General features: G+C 42.9%; 1 protein-coding gene across 2 annotated transcripts; it reads left to right on the top strand.

Annotated features, from left to right (window-relative positions):
* The first annotated feature begins 144 nt into the window (after window positions 1–144).
* Window positions 145–19,216, top strand: zgc:112332 (uncharacterized protein LOC553712 homolog). 2 transcript variants are annotated; one of them, XM_061921969.1, is made up of 7 exons: window positions 145–257; window positions 469–584; window positions 6,912–7,067; window positions 7,149–7,253; window positions 12,955–13,098; window positions 17,990–18,182; window positions 18,276–19,216. In XM_061921969.1, exons 1-7 carry the CDS (start codon window positions 247–249, stop codon window positions 18,376–18,378), a joined length of 828 nt encoding a protein of 275 aa, XP_061777953.1. In that variant the 5' UTR covers window positions 145–246; the 3' UTR covers window positions 18,379–19,216. The 2 variants fall into 2 exon arrangements, with proteins under 2 accessions (XP_061777953.1, XP_061777952.1); XM_061921968.1 differs by having other exon boundaries at window positions 12,889–13,098.
* The last annotated feature ends 1,670 nt before the right edge of the window (window positions 19,217–20,886 follow it).

Below are 20,886 nucleotides of genomic sequence, written 5' to 3'. Positions count from 1 at the left end.
TTTTTGTTTGCTCCAGGACGCCTTCAAGCGGCTGTAAGGAAGTACTGTAAGAGGCTGCCAATCCTTGCGTCTGCTTCCCAGTCTGGAACTTGCGAGTTAATTATGCACGAGCTTGCTTCTGATTGGCCAAACGCCGAAGTTGTCGCAACAAGATGGGCGGGGCTAGCGAGGAGCTCTGATGGTGTGGATGATGATGATGATGATGATTATGATGTTCATTTCTTCCCTGGTGCTGAATGTGTGAAGATGTTGTGCAGGTAGGACGACATGTTGTCTACAGGGCTCCTTAACAAGATGAATGTTTGTCACGTTAGCTCGGTGTGCTAATGCTGCTAATATAACAACTCTCCAGTGGAGCACAGGACTTTTCTCTGGACTTTCCTAAAATGTTCTATCATGTAACTTGAATTGTGTCAGTGTTCGTTGACTTTGTAACACGTTTAAGTACACTTCCGTGTTGTTGTTGAGGCCTGTGTGCTGTAACCGCTGGTCGTGTGAGGAGAGGCTGGATGGCCAGACAGTCATCATCACTGGAGCCAACACGGGCATTGGCAAAGAGACCGCCAGAGACCTGGCAGCTAGAGGTACTAGTAGTACCGTACTACTCACTTAATACTTCTCTTAGTGCAGTACTATTCACTTAATACTTCTCTTAGTGCAGTACTACTCACTTAATACTTCTCTTAGTGCAGTACTACTCACATAATACTTATCTTACTGCAGTACTACTCATTTAAAACTTATCTTACTGCAGTACTACTCACTTAATACTTATTTTAGTGCAGTACTACTCACTTATTACTTATCTTAGTGCAGTACTACTCACTTAATACTTCTCCTAGTGCAGTAATACTCTCTTAATACTTATCTTAGTGCAGTACTACTCACATAATACTTATCTTAGTGCAGTACTACTCACATAATACTTATTTTAGTGCAGTACTACTCTCTTAATACTTCTATTAGTCCAGTACTACTCATTTAATACTTATCTTAGTGCAGTACTACTCACATAATACTTAACTTAGTCCAGTACTACTCACATAATACTTCTCTTAGTGCAGTACTACTCACTTAATACTTCTCTTAGTGCAGTACTACACAATTAATACTTCTCTTTGTACAGTACCACTCTCTTAATACTTCTCTTAGTGAAGTAGTACTCTCTTAATACTTCTCTTAGTGCAGTACAACTCTCATAATACTTCTCTTAGTGCAGTACTACTCTCTTAACACTTCTTTTAGTACAGTAGTACTCTTAATACTTCTCTTAGTGCAGTACTACTCACATAATACTTCTCTTAGTGCAGTACTACTCACATAATACTTATCTTACTGCAGTACTACTCGCATAATACTTATCTTACTGCAGTACTACTCACTTAATACTTATCTTAGTGCAGTACTACTCTCTTAATACTTATTTTAGTGCAGTAGTACTCACTTAATACTTCTTTTAGTGCAGTACTACTCTCTTAATACTTCTCTTAGTGCAGTACTACTCACTTAATACTTCTCTTAGTGCAGTACTACTCTTTTAATTCTACTTTTAATGCTACTTGAGGACTACTCACTTATTACCACGCTTAGTACTACTCTCATACTCTTATTGATAGTACTTCTATCAAAACAACTGTGCTACTATCTAACTTTTCACTTAAATGTGTCCGAGTACTATACTTATTTTACTGCTACTACTATAAATAATGCTATTAAAACAACTACTACTTTTAGTACTTAAAGTATTTGTAACTATTATTACAACTATTTGTAACTATTATTATAACTACTTGTACCGTTGCTACTGTTCCTATCAATGCTAATGTACTAGTGCTAGTACTGTTAGGACAGCACTACTATCCTACTACTATTGTTATGTACACAGGAGTAGACAAGGGTCGTAGTTAGCTCTATGTATTTATCATATATATATATATAATAACAAACGATAATCTAAATATACTATATAGAAAGGAGTGTGACTAGATCAAAGAGTGTGTATGGTGCGCGACTATGTGTGAATTAACTGTTGTGTGTTACGGGGAAATTCTGAGCGAGAGGCGGAAATCCCAGAGGGTAAAAGCAGGCTCGAATGTCAGTGAGACAGGTAGGTAGTCAGGGGGTATAGCGAGGCTTCAACAGGTCCGTGTCCAGGCGAGAGGTCGAGATCCAAGAGGAAAAGCCAGAGAACCAGAGAGGAACAACAAGGAAGACGAGATGCATGGCTCGTCACATGGAACGAAGGCAGACTGCAGGAAGGAAGACACAAGACCAATCAAACACAACAGTTGCAAACACAGAGAGAGCAAGGATTCATAGAGCTGGATGATCGCTTGCAGATGATTACATTCTGGCCTTAACGCAGGTCTGCACTGGCTTAAGAAGCCCAGGAAGATCATCAATGACAGGTGCGCTGAGTGCTGATTGATTGCAGCTGCTTGCTGCCGCCAGAGTGACGCGTGCAAGAAATGAGCGGCCATGGGCGTGTCCCGAGGTGCGCTCCGGGGGGCTCATTGATGAGTGCGCCCAGGCCGTGACAACTATAACTACTACTACAGTACTACTGTGCCATTGTTACTATTACAACTACCGCTCCCCTTCCTCCTCCTCTTTCTTGTACTATTTATTTTTATACCACTGCTAAAACTACTATTTATACCACTACTACTAAGCCCACTACTGTATGACAACTATTGGGCTAATACTGCTACTTTTGCTGCAATAGTACTACTACTACTAATGCTGCAAGACTACTATTACTAATGCTGCTGCCACTGTAGCTAATACAACTACTGTTATAACTATTATAACTATATGTAGTAATAACATTAAGTATACCACTTGTCCTCGACTACTTTTACTACTATGATTATTGCGACAACTAAAACTGCTGCTTACTTCATGAACTATTTTTAGTAGTATTCAATGTTAACATTTACCTTTACCTACTGTACTTACTACTACTACTATTTCAGCTGCTACTGCTACTTCAACTACTTCTGGTAGTATTCAATTATAACAAGTAGCTTCACTTACTGCAACTATTATTACTACTTCTATTACAACTGCTGCTACTTTAACTACTTTTGATAGTATTAAATTATAACACATACCTTTACTACTGCTATTACTACTACAACTACTACTACAGCTACCATTGCTACTTCATCTACTTTTAGTAGTACAGTATTCTATTATAACAATCACAATTAAAGTATTACTCAATTCAACTATGACTACCTACTACAAAGGAATGTCAATCATCTTACGACAACTCACGTTTCAATTCAATTCAGGTTCTTGCGGTGACGATTAGATTCAAGATTTATTCTCAATCGAAACCGATTCTCGCAATATTTTTAATCAGTGTATAAATTATACCCAAAATAGGTTACAAAAGCTACTCATGGCCGCTGATGTATAAGGAGATGACCTAAAAAATTCATTTAAAAAAATGTATGCCTGAAAAATTTTAATTGATTCAGAATCAGAATGAATTAAAATTGGGATTTCCAACACCCCTACTACTAAAGTTGCATCTGCTACTTCAAGTATTTCTACCGCCACTAATAACATTAATCACAAATATGAACACAGCTACTACAAATTCTAACTCTACAGTGCTGCAACTACTACTGAAAGTACCAATACTATTATAAATACTTTTGTCGATCTGCAAACTTTCTATGTGTGACCTAAACATTCCATGTAATAAGTAGCTAAGGAGGAAAGTTAAGCAGATTTAAAGTGAAAAAACATGACCCCCCCAGCAAAGAATCAAGTTTAATCCCCCCTCGGTCTTTCTTTGAAAAGGGTGCATTTATGCAGCGTAAGAAGGTGATGTTAACGTGTGAACGTGCGGGTTTAACACTCCACCAGTCAAGTAATGGAAGGCAGACGAGGCATCAAAAAAGGGGGACAGAGGGAGCATTGTGAGCGGCTGCTCCCCTCCAAGCCAGACGTTCAACAAAAGAAAGATGGGAGAATGCACCCAACACAAACGCACACAGACACACATAACCACGCACACAAAGCAAGGCTTATAAAAAATAGCATATATAATCAAATCTGCACGCATCATTAATATCCCTCCTTAAAATGCAACAGGAAGTCTTTCAATATTGAGCCTTTACCACATTAACACACTTTGTTGTCTGCTTTATTTTAATGAAGTTTACTTGGCCTCTGAGGCAACGTGGGAGTGACTGAGCTTTCCCACATAGGACCAGTGGGACAGAAACAAAGCTGCCACTGAGTAATCACTCTCCTCTTCCATAATTGCTGGCCACTGCAGCTATTATGTTTGTGTAAGACAGGGGCCTGTTCGTGCGTGTACGTACACTTGAGTGTGTGTGGAGCATACAGTATATCCTCAGAGAAGCTCATTCATGAGAGAGTGTCATCATTAATGTAGTAAATGAATGACAATGAGGGTTAAAATACATCATGGGATGTTGAAAAGCATGCTCTGTCATTAAGGTCTTTTAACTGACTGTTTCATTGACTGCTTTTTGTCTAGTGTTGGTCAAAGTTCCAATGTCCAATGTACAAAACCGAAAACCAGTGGAGTTGGCACATTGTGTAAATCGTAAATAAAAACAGAATACAATGATTTGCAAATACCTTTAAAACTATATTCAATTGAATACACTGCAAATACAAGATATTTAATGTTCAAACTGAGAAAGAACATTTAAATAGAAATAATCATTGGAATTTAGAACTTAGAATTAGCATTCAAATTGGTAAACTTTGTTATTTTTTTGCAAATATTAGCTCTTTTGGAATTTGATGCAACATGTTTCAAAAAAGATTGAGAAAGTTAAGAAATTCTCATCAAACACTTATTGTGAACATCCCGCAGGTGAACAGGCTAATTGGGAACAAGTGGGTGTCATAGTTTGGTATAAAAGCGGCTTCCATGAAATGCTCAGTCATTCACAAACAAGGATGGGGCGAGAGTCACCACTTTGTCAACAAATGAAGTGAAGTGAAGTGAAGTGAATTATATTTATATAGCGCTTTTCCCTTGTGACTCAAAGCACTTTTACATAGTGAAACCCAATATCTAAGTAACATTTAAACCAGTGTGGGTTACACTGGGAGAAGGTGGGTAAAGTGCCTTGCCCAAGGACACAACGGCAGTGACTAGGATTGCGGAAGCGGGGATCGAACCTGCAACCCTCAAGTTGCTGGCACGGCCACTCTTCCAACCCAGCTATACCACCTCAAATGAGTGAGCAATTTGTTGAACAGTTTAAGAACAACATTTCTCAATGAGCAATTGGAAGGAATTTAGGGATTTCACTTTCTACGGCCCATGATATCATCAAAAGGTTCAGCAAATCTGAAGAAATCGCTGCACGTAAGCGGCAAAGCCAAAAACCAACATTGAATGCCAATGACTTACAATCCCTCAGACGGTACTGCATCAAAAAGCAACATCAGTGTGTAAAGGATATCACTACATGGGCTTCAGAAAACCACGGTCAGTAACTACAGTTGGTCGCTACATCTGTAAGTGCAAGTTAAAACTCTACTATGCAAAGCGAAAGCCATACATCAACAACACCCAGAAACACCGCCAGCTTCGTTGAGCCCGAGCTCATCTAAGATGGTCTGATGCAAAGTGGAAAAGTGTTCTGTGATCTGACGAGTCCACATTTCAAATTGTTTTTGGAAACTGTGGACGCTGTGTCCTCCAGACCAAAGAGAAAAAGAACCATCCGAATTGTTATTGGTGCAAAGTTCATGGTGATGGTATGGGAGTGTAATAGTACCCAAGGCATGAGTAACCATTAATGCTGAAAAGTACATACAGGTTTTGGAGCAACATATGTTGCCATCCAAGCTACGTCTTTTAGATGGACACCCCTGCTTATTTCAGCAAGACAATGCCAAGCCACATTCTGCATGTGTTACAACAGCCTGGCTTCATAGTAAAAGAGTGCGGGTACTAGACTGGCCTGCCTTTAGTGCAAACCTGTCTCCCATTGAAAATGTGCTGCACATTATAAAGTGTCAAATACCACAGCGGAGACCCCAGACTGTTGAACAACTTAAGCTGTACATCAAGCAAGAATAGGAAAAAATTCCACCTAAAAAGCTTAAAAAATTGGTTTCGTTAGTTCTCAAACGTTTACTGAGTGTTGTTGAAAGAAAATGCCATGGATTTGCAAATCATTGTATTCTGTTTTTATTTACGATTTGCACAACCTGCCAACTTCACTGGTTTGTGGTTTTGTTCACCTATAGGGTCTATTGGTCTATTATCTGTTAATTATTTTCTGGATGATTAAAAGGTTTGATTAAAATTAATTAAATTTAGTTGTCTGGGTATCTGATCATGTTTTTTATATGGAATTCAAATTTTTAGATAAGTAAAAAATATATATATCAAAAAATTTCTTACAACATGTATTTGCTTGCAAATGTATCATACCAGACACCATCACAGCACCGCAGTGTCTCCCAGAGCGCACCTTCAGCTTGCTAAAAGAAGGTTCTGTTGTCTGGATCAGACTTCAATATAGCCTAGAAAATGTGGTTCATGACAAAACGCCCCAGGTTGAAGGCATATGATGCCATAAATCAGGAGATAAACACAATATACAAGGAAAAACCTCATTTAACAGATTGTTGACCTAATCAATTGTACATGCTGTCGTAGTAGATCGGCGCAACATTTCAAATAGTACATGCAATTTTATCATGCGTCATTTTGAATCGTTGTAGATCAGACCCGATGTGTTTATATTTATTGCTGTAGATAGTTTAGCAGGTAAAAAAAAAAAAGTATTTGTTTTTTATATCAGGCTGCTACATCCAGCCCACACATCCTGCAGTAGGAAATACTGGGAATATGTAACTTTGACCTTTGTCATCTTCTGTTTTTCTCTTTTTTCCTTAAGGTGCCCGCATCATCATGGCGTGCAGAGACCTGGAAAGGGCAGAAGAAGCGAGATTGGAGATATTGGAGGACAGTGGCAATGACAACGTGGTCATCAGGAAGCTGGATCTCTCTGACAGCAGGTCCATTAGAGCCTTTGCAGAGCTCATCAACAAAGGTAGCTTATATGAAGCATCTATTTATAAAGACGATTTTTGGAGCACCTATGACTGTAACTCAACTCTAACATTCTTTTTAGAGGAGAAACAAGTGAATATTTTGATAAACAACGCAGGCATCATGATGTGCCCATACTCCAACACAGCTGATGGCTTTGAAATGCAGCTTGGAGTCAATCATTTGGGTGAGTCACTACATAACATCCAGAACATTAATTTGGCCTCATTCAACTGAGGCTTTATCGCTGGAGGAAACTGGTAAAGGTAATTTAGTTAAAGTGGTTACATAATTGAGGAATCGCTAGGATGATTATGTTTGTCTATGTGCATCGGATATTGTACAGTGTGTGTTTACTGGGATCCTTCCTAGGTGGTATTTTTAGCGGCAAGAACATGCTGTGCTGAAACAATAAGCCCACACTCATATGCACACGCAATCATAAATTATATTTTTGTACTACCAGAAACTTACTTCAGGGAGGGAAGGAAATCAAGAACAATAGTGCAGAGAGGAAATGAAGAAAGCCTTAATGCACACATTTCCTTGTGAATTGTCCTTCAGTATTTTGAAGTAATAATACTATAGGACATCATGCCCACTTCACAATCTAATGCAAAAGATTTGATTGACGCCAATACATTTAATTTAATTAATCTTTTTAATTTGTTTTTGAATGTTTACTTTTTTGATGTGTTAATTTTCTGTGACCATTTTAAAATGACTCCTTTCTGAGTTTGCGTGTCCCAATGATCTTAGGAGCTATGTTGTCCGGGGGCTTCCATGCCCCCTGGTAAGGTCTCCCAAGACAAACAGGTCCTAGGTGAGGTGTCAGACAAAGAGCAGCTAGGAAACTTCTATGGTATTACAAAAATCGAGACTCAGATTTCCCTCGCCCGAACGCGGGTCACCGGGGCCCCCCTCTGGAGCCAGGCCCGGAGTTGGGGCACGATGGAGAGCGCTTGGTGGCTGGGCCTGTCCCCATGGGGCCCGGCCTAGCACAGCCTGAAGAGGCAACGTGGGTCCCCCCTCCAATGGGCTCACCACTCATGGGAGGGGCCATAGAGGTCGGGTGTGTTGTGAGCTCGGCGGCAGCTGAAGACAGGGCACTTGGCGGTCCGATTCTCGGCTATATAAGCTAGCTCTTGGGACGTGGAATGTCACCTCGCTGGGAGGGAAGGAGTTTCAGCTAGTACGCAAGGTGGAGAAATTTCAGCTGGATATAGTCGGACTCACTTCGACACACAGTAAGGGCTTTGGAACCAGTTCTCTCAAGAGAGGCTGGACCTTCTTCCACACTGGCTTTGCACGCAGTGAGAGGATGGGCTGGGTTAGCAATTTTTGTTTCCCCTCTGCTCAAAGCCTGCATGTTGAAGTTCAACCCTGTGGACCTCGTGGGTGGAAAGACGAGCCTGACTGTTGTTTGTGCTTACACACCAAACATCAGTTCAGAGTACCCCCCCTTTCTGGATAAACTCGAGAGTGTACTGGAAAGTGCTCCCCCGGGTGATTCCCTTGTCCTACTGGGGACTTCAACGCTCATTTTGGCCACGACAGTGAAACCTAGAGAGGCGTGGTTGGTAAGAATGGCCGCCCGGATCTGAACCCAAGTGGTGTTTTGTTAATGGACTTCTGTGCTCGTCACAGATTGTCCATAACAAACACCATGTTCAAACATAAGGATGTCCATATGTGCACTTGGCACCAGGACACCCTAGGCCGCAGTTCCATGATCAACTTTGGACTTGTGTCATCGGATTTGCGGCGTCATGTTTTGGACACCCGGGTGAAGAGAGGGCCGGAGCTTTCTACCGATTAACACCTGGTGGTGAGTTGGCTGCGGTGGTGGGGGAGGGACACCTGGCAGGCCCAAACGCATTGTGAGGGTCTGCTGGGAAAGTCTAGCAGACTCTCCTGTTAAAGAGAGTTTCTATTTCCACCTCCGGAAGAACTTTGAACATGTCACGAGGGAGGTGGTGGACATTGAGTCTAAGTGGACCATGTTCCGCACCTCTATTGTCGAGGCGGCTGATCGGAGCTGTGGCCACAAGGTAGTTGGTGCTTGTCTTGGTGGTAATCCTAGAACCCGTTGGTGGACACCGGCGGTGAGGGATGCCGTCAAGCTGAAGAAGGAGTCCTATCGGGTTCTTTTGGCTCATAGGACTGCAGAGGCAGCGGACAGGTACCAATAAGCCAAGCGCTATGCGGCTTCAGCAGTCGCGGAGGCAAAAACTCGGACATGGGAGGAGTACGGGGAAACTATGGAAAACGACTTCTGGACGGCTTCGAAGCGATTCTGGACCACCATCCGCCGCCTCAGGAAAGGGAAGCAGTGCACTGTCAACACCGTGTATGGTGCGGATGGTGTTCTGCTGACCTTGACTGCGGATATTGTGGATCAGTGGAGGGAATACTTCGAACACCTCCTTAATCCCACCAACACGTCTTCTTATGAGGAAGCAGTGCCTGTGGAATCTGTGGTGGGCTCTCCTATTTCTGGGGCTGAAGTTGCTGAGGTAGTCAAAAAGCTCCTCAGTGGCAAGGCCCCGAGGGTGGATGACATCCGCCTGGAGTTCCTTAAGGCTCTGGATGCTGTGGGGATGTCTTCATTGACAAGACTCTGCAGCATCGTGTGGACATCGGGGGTGGTACCTCTGTATTGGCAGACCGGGGTGTTGGTTCCTCTCTTTAAGAGGGGGAACCGGAGGGTCTGTTCCAACTATCGTGGCATCATACTCCTCAGCCTTCCTGTTAATGTTTATACAGGTGTACTGGAGAGGAGGCTACGCCGGATATTCGAACCTCTGATTCCGGAGGAACATTGTGGTTTTCGTGTTGGTCATGGAACTGTGGACTAGCTCTATACTTTCGGCAGGGTCCTTGAGGGTGCATGGGAGTTTGCCCAACCAGTCTACATGTGTTTTGTGGACTTACAGAAGGCATTCGACCGTGTCCCTTGGGAAGTCCTGAGGGGAGTGCTCAGAGAGTATGGGGTAACAAACTGTCTGATTGTGGCGGTCTGCTCCCTGTACAATCAGTGTCAGAGCTTGGTTCGTATTGCTGGCAGTAATCCGGACACGTTTCCAGTAAGGGCTTCTACTCCGCCAAGGCTGCCCTTTGTCACCGACTCTGTTCATAACTTTTATGGACAGAATTTCTCGGCGCAGTCAGGGCGTTGAGGGGATCGGGTAGGGTGGCTGCAGGATTAGGTTTTTGCTTTTTGCAGATGATGTGTTCCTGATGGCGTCATCTGGCCAGGATATTCAGCTCTCTCTGGATCGGTTCGTAGCCGAGTGTGAAGCGACTGGGATGAGAATCAGCACCTCCAAGTCCAAGTCCATGGTTCTCCCTAGGTGCGGCGTCTTCAGTAATGCGGACGCTGTATTGGCCGGAAAAGGGTAGAGTGCCATCTCTGGGTTGGGGAGGAAACCCTTCCCCAAGTGGAGGAGTTCAAGTACCTCGGAGTCTTGTTCACGAGTGGGGGAAGAGTAGATCTTTAGATCGACAGGCAGATTGTTGCGGCGTCTTTACTAATGCGGATGCTGTATCGATCCGTTATGGTAAAGAAGGAGCTGAGCTGAAAGGCAAAGCTCTCAATTTACCAGTCGATCTATGTTCCTATCCTCACCTATGGCCATGAGCTCTGGGTTATGACCGAAAAGACAAGATCACGGGTACAAGCGGCTGAAATGAGTTTCCACCGCCAGGTGGCGGGGCTTTCCCTTAGAGATAGGGTGAGAAGGTCTGCCATCGGAAGGAGCTCAAAGTAAAGCCGGTGCTTTATGAGGTGGTTCGGGCATCTGGTCAGGATGCCACCCTAACGCCTCCCTCCGTGTTAAGGGCCCGTCTGACCAGTTGGAGGACACAAGTAAAACCCAGGGCACGTTGGGAAGACTATGTCTCCTGGCTGGCCTGGGAACGCCTTGAGATCCTCCGGGAAAAGCTGGACGAAGTGACTGGGGAGAAGGAAGTCTAGGCTTCCCTGCTTTGGCTGCTGCCCCCACGACCCAACCTCGGATAAGCGGAAGAAGATGGATGGATGGATGGCATTTTAAAATGTCCTATTTTTATGATATTTTTTCAATTTAATTAAATATTTCTTTGTCATTATTTGATTTCAGGAAAGCACGGTGGAACAGGGGTTAGTGCATGTGCCTCACAATAGGAAGGTCCTGAGTTCAATCCCGGGCTCGGGATCTTTCTGTGTGGAGTTTGCATGTTGTCCCTGTGACTGTGTGGGTTCCCTCCGGGTACTCCGGCTTCCTCCCACCTCCAAAGACATGCACCTAGGGATAGGTTGATTGGCAACACTAAATGGTCCCTAGTGTGTGAATTTTGTCTGTCTATCTGTGTTGGCCCTGCGATGAGGTGGCCACTTGTCCAGGTTTGTGAACGACTCCAGCCGTCGTCGTGTGGGTTGTGGTCCATCCAGGAAGGACATGCTTTCAAACAGGTTTGACTCTTTCATTTTTCAATAAACCTTCAGTGTAGGTCGGGTCGCTTTTCAGCTCCTTCTCCGCTGCTCGTTCCGGTCAGCTTTTCAGCTGCTGTTGTCGTCGTACTCCTCTCTGGCTCGCTCTTTGATCGCTCTTCTCTCGCTCTCCTGCAGTGCTGCGGACACTCCAACTTTCTCTCGATCTTTCCTCCTTCTCCCCTTTCATACACTGAGAGGAGATAGGCAGATTGTGAGCCGGTGTGTGAGCCACGCACCTGATCTCGATTGCTGCGGCGTCGCTCCTGGCACGTCCCCCCTCTTCGTTCCGACGATTCTCCACCTCCTGGCCGCCATCTTGAGTAGGGCTATGGCTTGCCGTGCCCCGCCGTCGGCCCGTTGGCTCCGCCTCTCCACAAGGGTGTACCCCGCCTCCCGCCCGATTGCTGCTAACATAGGCTCCAGCACCCCCCGCGACCCCAAAAGTGACAAGCGGTAGAAAATGGTTGGATGGATGGATATTTAATTTCAATAGTTTGTCATGAGCCTCCATGACAGCTTTGGATTTGTATTTGTCTGCCTGTGCTTGGTGTGATTTCTGTTCGAGTGCGCTTGTTTTCTTGTTTACTTTCCCTGTTTTTTTTCTTTTCCTGCAACTTTTATCTATGACCTGAGAGCTGCTTTGCTCACCTGATTGGCAATCAGGACACACTCGTCCCTGGTTCCCAATCAGCCTGCTTCTGGACAGGGCTGGATCATTGTTTGTCGCTACCTGAATGTCAGGTAGCGACAGGTATGTCAGGCTTGTCCCTGACAGTTTGGTTTTGTTTTAGTTTTTCCTCTGTGTATGTCTTTGTTTCCTGTCAGTAATGCTTTACATAGAACCTGCAGCTGTTTGCAGCGTCTTTTGTTGCTAGTTCCTGTTTGCTGGATCCTGTTTCCAGTTTTTCAGTTCCTGGTTTGTGTTTTTTCATCTCTAAAGATTAAATCATGTTTTCTTGTTCAATGCCTGCCACCATCTCTGCATCTTGGGGTTCGTCAAAAACTCACCTGACAGTGTAGACATTTTCTCTGCACTTGCTTTCGTAAAATATTTATTTACCTGTGCTATGTCTGCCATCTCTGCATCCTGAGGGTACACTTAACATTTTTTTATTAAACCTCTCTCATGACCATCATAGTAAAAATTTTCATTTGTGTATTTATTTATGTATTCATATTTGATAGTGTCAATGAAAATGGCATTATGGTTTGTGTAGGATGTCATATTAAGTGTGTAGCGTTAGTTTGCGGACTACACTAACCTAGTAAAGCTCATTTTAACAAAGGTAGCAATATTATAATGCATTTAGGACATTACAGTATGTGTGTAATGTATGTGAAATAACAGGTCACTTCCTGTTAACTTACCTGCTGCTGGATTTGATCAAGTGGTCCGCTCCTGCTCGCATCGTAGTGGTGGCGTCAGTGGCTCACACCTGGACCGGCATCAGACTGGAGGACCTCAACAGTGAGAGAAGCTACGACACCATGAAAGCCTATGGACAGAGCAAGCTGGCCAACGTCCTGTTTGCACGAGCCTTGGCCAAAAAGCTTAAAGGTTTGTATTTTTGCACGAGAATTTTTGTCCGTTATAATTAAATTTTTGGTCAGTAATATCTATCAACACATCAACAGTTGTGGATCAGTTTATTGGTATTTTACCTTCGCTGAACATGTATTGTGATGTTTGCATAATAGGGACAGCACGTTTGGTTAGTGCGTCTGCCTCACAATACGAAGGTCCTGAGTAGTCAGGGTTCAATCCCGGGCTCAGGATCTTTCTGTGTGGAGTTTGCATGTCCTCCCCGTGAATGCTTGGGTTCCTTCCGGGTACTCCGGCTTCCTCCCACTTCCAAAGACATGCACCTGGGGATAGGTTGATTGGCAACACTAAATTGGCCCTAGTGTGTGAATGTGAGTGTGAATGTTGTCTGTCTGTCTGTGTTGGCCCTGGGATAAGGTGGCAACTTGTCCAGGGTGTACCCCGCCTTCTGCCCGATTGTAGCTGAGATAGGCACCAGCGCCCCCCGCGATCCCAAAGGGAATAAGCGGTAGGAAATGGATGGACGGGTTTCTAAATATTGGTACCCATTACCTAACTTCCAAAAGTTACATTTTTAAAACTCTTTATATAAGAAAACGAATAGTAAACCAAAAATGTATTACATAGATAATTAAGTACGATTAAGCTATAGCAATGGAATAATAACAGAGAATGTAATACAAATAATATCCATCCATCCTTTTTATACCGCTTGTCCCTCTCAGGGTTGGGGGGAGATGGAGCCTATCCCAACTCCACTTGGATTAGAAACAAATCCAGAAAATAAATTACAAAAATATGTAATAAATTATAAAAGCCTGTTTCTTAACTTAAAAAAGTAACACCGGGGTGAGTCATAATTATGAGATAAAAAGTTGAAATTATGAGATAAAAAGTCAAAATTGTGAGAAAAGAGTCAAAACTACGGGATACAAAATTGAAATTTTGAGTCAAAATCTCAAAATGATGAGATAAAATGGTGATAATTATGACGAAAAAAATCAGAATTATGAGATGAAAGTCAAAATTATGAGATAATGAAGTATAAAGTCATTGTAACGATTGCGTGGCATCGTGGGTCGTTCTCTCAGGGATGCAGTCGGGCTCGAAAACAGCGTTAAGGTAAGAAACAAGGGTTTATTTAATATAAAAACAGACTATGAACAGAAAAACTTGCACAAGACACAAAAGGCCAAACAAAACTACTAGCATGGGAGCTAGAGAAACAAAGGTTTAGCGTGGAAGCTAGCAAGTACAAATCTGGAATACCGAATCCAGGATCAAGGTTGTCACCGTTGTGCGAACACAAATTAGGAAGCAAGGTCGAATCAACAGAAAAGGCAGGCTCAAATAAGGCAGTAATCACAAGGCAGGTGCACGTCAAGAAACAAGTGGCAGGTGAAACTAATAAGTAACTATGGAGACAAGATCAAACAAGGAAGTGCAACAAGAAACTAAGGCAAACATTAGCAGAACATAATACGAAACAAGACTCGAAACCTGAACTTGATATGATCCGGGCAGCGGATCATAACATGACACCCCCCTGTAGGGACGGATTCCAGATGTCCCAGCGAATAACTAACCCCCCCACTATAAGAAAGTTCTAAAGTGTAGGGAGGGTGGAGGGAGGACATGGTGAAGGGTCGCCAGGCCATGTGTCCCCGAATCAACCGGGGACAAGTCAGGTGGCGGGGGTGAATGGAATGCCGCTGCAGCAATTGGCTAGCCAGGCAACCTCGGAAAGGCCACATCCGTGGCCGACGGAGAAGTGGGTGCACTTGGCGAGGCGGACGACCAGGGCACGTGGCCGACGTGGAGGTGGAAGCAACGGACGAGTCAGGCGTGGAAGCATCAGCGGACGAGTCAGGTGCGGGTGCAGCAGACGAAGCAGGTGCGGGGGCAGCAGGCGAAGCAGGCGGCGAAGCCTGGCGTGTCAGGCCAGCTCGAGGTCGCTGGGACGTCGTCATGGAAACAGGCTGTGTCGTCGTCGCGGAAACAGGCTGCGTCTTCGTGAAAACAGTTGGAGTCGTCGTCGTCGTTATGGAATCAGATGCTGGAGTGTGATCCAGTCTTGGGTCAGGTGCTGGAATATGATCCAGCCTTGGGTCAGGTGCTGGAGTGGTATCCAGCCTTGGATCAGGTGCTGGAGTATGATCCAGCCTTGGATCAGGTGCTCGACTGTGATCCAACCTTGGGTCAGGTGCTGGAGTGGTATCCAGCCTTGGATCAGGTGCTGGAGTATGATCCAGCCTTGGATCAGGTGCTCGAGTGTGATCCAACCTTGGGTCAGGTGCTGAAGTGTGATCCAGCCTTGGGTCAGGTGCTGGAGTGTGATCCAGCCTTCGACTTGGACTAGGACTAGGACTTGGACTATGACGTGGATTATGACTAGGACTTGGACTTGGACTATGACTAGGACTTGGACTAGGACTATGACAAGGACTTGGACTAGCTACAGGTGCTAGCCGTGGTGCAGGTGGAGGTGGCCCGGCTGGGGGGCTGCTATCTAACGGGCCGAAAAACAGGTAAAGGTTGCCGCGCAGGAGGTTGCGGCTTTGCGGGTTGAAAGACCGGTGGTGGTGCCCTAGCTGGGGGCTGCGGCTTGGCGTGCCGAAAGACAGGTAAAGGTGGCCGTGCAGGAGGTTGCGGCTCGGCGGGCCGAAAGACCGGTGGTGGACGCCGCGCCAGAGGTTGCGGCTTGGCTCGGCGCAGCTGTGCTACCTCCCAGCACTACCGCCCCCCCCCCACACACACACACACCCACCCACCTCCTCAAGAAGCGGATGCCAGACGCACCACCCGTAGTCTGGAATTGTCTCTAGGGGTGGGTGGAGGGAGGTCAGGAGGGGGGTAGACCCCTCCCCTCTCGATTGTTCAAAAAGTCTTCTCCCAATTCCCACCTGAGGTTTTTTTGGAGGAAGAGAAGTAAAGGCCACTGACGTGGGCGGGGCTTGAGTTCTTAGGGGAAGAGTCTAAAATTCAGGTGACTGAGATCGACTAGACCTGCAATTAATAAAAATGTCCTGATCATTTTTGATCCTAGCATTAATGTTTAAGTCACTAGAAACTGGCTGAGAGACAGAATTAAAAAAAAATTATTCGTCGATGATGTCATCAAATGTGGGCGGGGGAACGTCATCGGTGGGCTTCAACGGAGTGACGTCATCCGTGCCGCTCTCCAGCTGACGTACAGCCCATTCGGTGAAATGTTTGGCGAAATGTGTGATGGGATTACCAAACAATTGAGTAGGGGAATCCTGGGCTGGCTGTTTTCTGGAGGGAAGGATCGCTGGGTTGGAGCGTCTCTGTCGCTAGGCAAACCCCTCCTATGTGACTTCCGCCTTCGCTGACGAGTGCGAGCGGGTTGAGAGGGGACATCACCGGCCCAGGTGGAGTCGAGCGGAACCAGGAAACCTCCAGGTCCCTAAATAATTTCTTCACCAAGTGCGCAGCGGAGCGTCTCAGCCTCCATCGCTCGGAGTACAGCCCACGTTCCTTCGTCGTCGACCTCCAAGAAGCCCGCAGCGAGAGAACCTTGTTTTGCTTGCTTCCTACTGTAACGATTACGTGGCATCGTAGTGACGTGGGTCGTTCTCTCAGGGATGCAGTCGGGCTTGAACACAGAGTGAAGGTAAGAAACAAGGGTTTATTTAACATAAAAACAGACTATGAACTGAAAAACTTGCACAAGGCACAAAAGGTAAAACAAAACTACTAGCATGGGAGCTAGAGAAACAAAGGTTTAGCGTGGAAGCTAGCAAGTACAAATCTGGAATACCGAATCGAGGATCAAGGTCGTTACTGTTGTGCGAACACAAAGTTGAAAGCAAGGTCGAATCAATGGAAAGGGCAGGCTTAAATAAGGCAGTAATTGCAAGGCGGGTGCGTGTAAAGAAAGAAGTAGCAGGTGAAACTATTAAGTAACTATGGAGACAAGATCAAACAAGGAAGTGCAACCAGGAACTCAGGCAAACATTAGCAGAACATAATACAAAACAAGACTCAAAACCTGAACATGATATGATCAGGGCAGCGGATCATAACAGTCTTAACTATGAGATAAAAGTTAAAAGTATGAGATGAGAAAGTCAAAATTGTTAGATGAATTGAAATTATGAGATAAAGAATATAAAGTATGATACAGAATAATAGAAAGTCATAAATTTGGGATTAAAACTGATAACAATGTGAATGATGAATCGAAATTATGACATAAGTCATAATTATTATAAAAGGTCATACAAATTTGACAAATGGTCTCTAATTGCATAAAAATTCACAAATGCGAAATAAGAAAGTAAAAATTATGACATAAAAAGTTAAATGTATAGGCTTAAAAAGTTACAATACGATGAACAGTCGAAATTATGAAATAAAAAGTCAAAAGTATGAAATAAGAAGTCAAAACTATAAGATAAAAAGTCAAAATGATGATATAAAAAGTCAACATTACCTTAATTATGAGATGAATATGAAAAACTAAATTGAGAATGTGATAAATGAACAGTAAGTAATACTTAACAGTAATTTCCACTTATAAAGTCTGGCTCATTCAATTAAAAACTGAAACAATAAATGATTTGCACATTTAAAAAATGTTTTGTTGAACAAGGTTAATTCATTATTGTTTTAATTTTATTTATTACTTATTTATAATTATATGTATATGCTAAAAGTTTTAACAGTAGTATATATTGTGCAAATAATTACAATGCATTATTTGTATCAGTACATGTGCTGAATGTCATCTTAAATAAATACAGTAGCTAGAACAGAAACCGACTTTCCCTTTCTTCGGTTAAAATTAACATTAGAATTAATGAAAACAAATCAAATATATTTACATATTTATTTATTTATTTGTCACACATGAGTATGTATAGATGCTTGATACATGTTGCAGGAACCGGGGTGAGCGTGTTCTCGCTACACCCGGGTGTGGTGCAGTCCGACCTGTGGAGGCACCAGCATCAGTGCATCCAGGTGGCTGTGAAAATCTTCAAGATTTTCACCAAGACAACTGTAGAAGGGGCTCAGACCACCATATACTGCGCCGTGCAGCCCGGCCTAGAGAGTCAGAGTGGAGGCTACTTCAGGTACATTTGGTTTTTTTCTTTACGATCACCTGTTGACAGACAGGACGTTCGCTCTTTACGTTGTGCTTGACTGTGGTTTCTATGTGCTTTCAGTGACTGCGCCCCTGCAAGGTGCTCTGCGACAGCCTCTGATGATGATTTGGCCCAGAAGCTTTGGGAGAGCAGCTGCAGCATGCTTGGCATCTCCTGGCAGTGAACAGTTGGGATCAAATAAAGGACTTTCTGTAATATTAATAAAAAGAAAACAGCACTATTGGGTAAGCATTTTGATGAAGGCGTTCATGTTACTTCATTTTGTACTTTGTTTTGTCCCGATCACACCTGTTGATGTCTTTAAGTATTCTGCTTTTCACATAATTTCTCATTGTTGAGTATTTGTTGCGGTGAACAATGAATTGAGAAGTGGAAAACTAATCTAAATCACATGAGTGATTGTTTAAGACCAGTGGAATGTGGCACTGGCAAATTGAAAGGTCACAGGCATTGCTACTTTATCATTTGTTCAAAACTTGCTAACAGTTTCATCTAAAGTAAATAAAGTTAATTTTGCGATTGATCTGCGTTAATACATATCTTACCAGAACGGGAATCAAGTATGTTTAGCACCTAAGGAATTTGACTTGGTAGACTGTGCTCTCTTTGTTCGATGCAAGAAACACAGAAAAAACGCTCTCCAAACTATTAGGTTGGAATCATGGACAAAAGAAAACATTTAAATTGAGGGCTGGGTAAGGGCTCTTTACTGGCTGGATTAAAATACTTTTGATGAAGATTGGCTGACGATTTAGGAAGTAGCTGTTAAGCGTCGGATTTGATGTCAAAGAAAGCAGAGATCACAACAATGGGGAAATCAAGGAAGAAGTCAACTGCGGGTTGGCACAGCTGTGTTGTGAATGGACTAGAGTGGGGAGAAAAAGGTTCAAGTGGGAGTGAAGAAAGAATGGATCATAATTAATCATGATGAGTGTAGGGGAAAGAGAAAAGGTAGGCCTGTGGAGTTAATGCATACTTGCCAACTTTGAGACCTCCGAATCCAGGAGATTGGGGGGGTAGGGAGGGGTTAAGGGGGGAGGACTATATTTATAGCTAGAATTCACTGAAATTCAAGTATTTATGTATATATATATATATATATATATATATATATATATATATATATATATATATATATATATATATATATATATATATATATATATATATATATATATATATATATATATATATATATATATATATATACATACATATATATATATAAATATATATATATATATATATATACATTAGTGAGAATACACAGCTCTGAATATTTGACAGAAAGGAGTAAATGTGGTCAGGAGGGGAAAAAAAAGATTACCCTGGTGGTCTGAGTAGTATAGAACAGTGGTTCTCAACACTTTTTCAGGGATGTACCCCCTGTGAACATTTTTTTAATTCACGTACCCCCAGTTTCTGATTTATTAAATTTTCTAACTGTGTAATTACTCTCATTTGTAGTGGTCTTTCTTGAACTATTTGGAAAAAAGACATAACAATAACTAAAAACTTGTTGAAAAATAAACAAATATTTCTACACATAGAAGTAATCATCAACTTAAAGTGCCCTCTTTGGGGATTTTAATAGAGATCCATCTGGATTCATGAACTTAATTCTAAACATTTCTTCTAAAAAAAAGAAGTCTTTAACATCAATATTTATGGAACATATCCACAAAAAAATCCAGCTGTCAACACTGAATATTGCATTGTTGCATTTCTTTTCACAGTTTATGAACTTACATTCATATTTTGTTGAAGTATTTGTCAACACTGAATATTGCATTGTTGCATTTATTTTCACAGTTTATGAACTTAAATTCATATTTTGTTGAAGTATTTGTCAACACTGAATATTGCATTGTTGCATTTCTTTTCACAGTTTATGAACTTACATTCATATTTTGTTGAAGTATTATTCAATAAATATATTTATAAAGGATTTTTGAATTGTTGCTTTTTTTAGAATATTATTAAAAAATCTCACGTACCCCTTGGCATACCTGCAAGTACCCCCAGGGGTACACCTACCCCCATTTGAGAACCACCTCAATAAAGTATGGGAGGTTAAAACTTTGCCTCAAAGTTGGAGAGAGGCAGTGATTGTCCCGATTAGAAAGCCAGGGAAGGATCCTACTAACCCAAACCATTATAGGCGTATAGCTCTGACCTCCCACTTGGGAAAAGTCATGGAGAGGATTATAACTGAGAGGCTGGTGTATCTTGGGGAGAATAAAATGATTCTATCTGCATACCAAAGTGGATTTAGGGGAGGAAGTGGAACTATGGATCCTGTAACATATTTGGAAGTGGATAGAAGGAAAGATCAGGTTAATAAAGAGTCAGTGTTGGCAGTTTTTGTTGATGTAGAGATGGCTTACAACATTGTTTGGAAGGAGGGACTATTAATTAAATTAGGGTTAATGGGTATCTCGGGTCAAACTTGGAGAGGGGTTAAAGATGTTTTACTAAATAGGTATATAGGGTTATAGTTGGATCTGAGCTGTTGAGAATGTCCATCCATCCATCCATTTCCTACCACTTATTCCCTTTTGGGGTCGCGGGGGGCGCTGGTGCCTATCTCAGCTACAATCGGGCGGAAGGCGGGGTACACCCCGGACAAGTCGCCACAACATTCACACTCACATTCACACACTAGGGCCAA

The sequence above is a fragment of the Nerophis ophidion genome, linkage group LG15 (genome assembly GCF_033978795.1).
Source record: "Nerophis ophidion isolate RoL-2023_Sa linkage group LG15, RoL_Noph_v1.0, whole genome shotgun sequence".
Lineage (NCBI taxonomy): Eukaryota > Metazoa > Chordata > Actinopteri > Syngnathiformes > Syngnathidae > Nerophis > Nerophis ophidion.
This window is presented reverse-complemented; position numbering and strand designations above follow the sequence as displayed.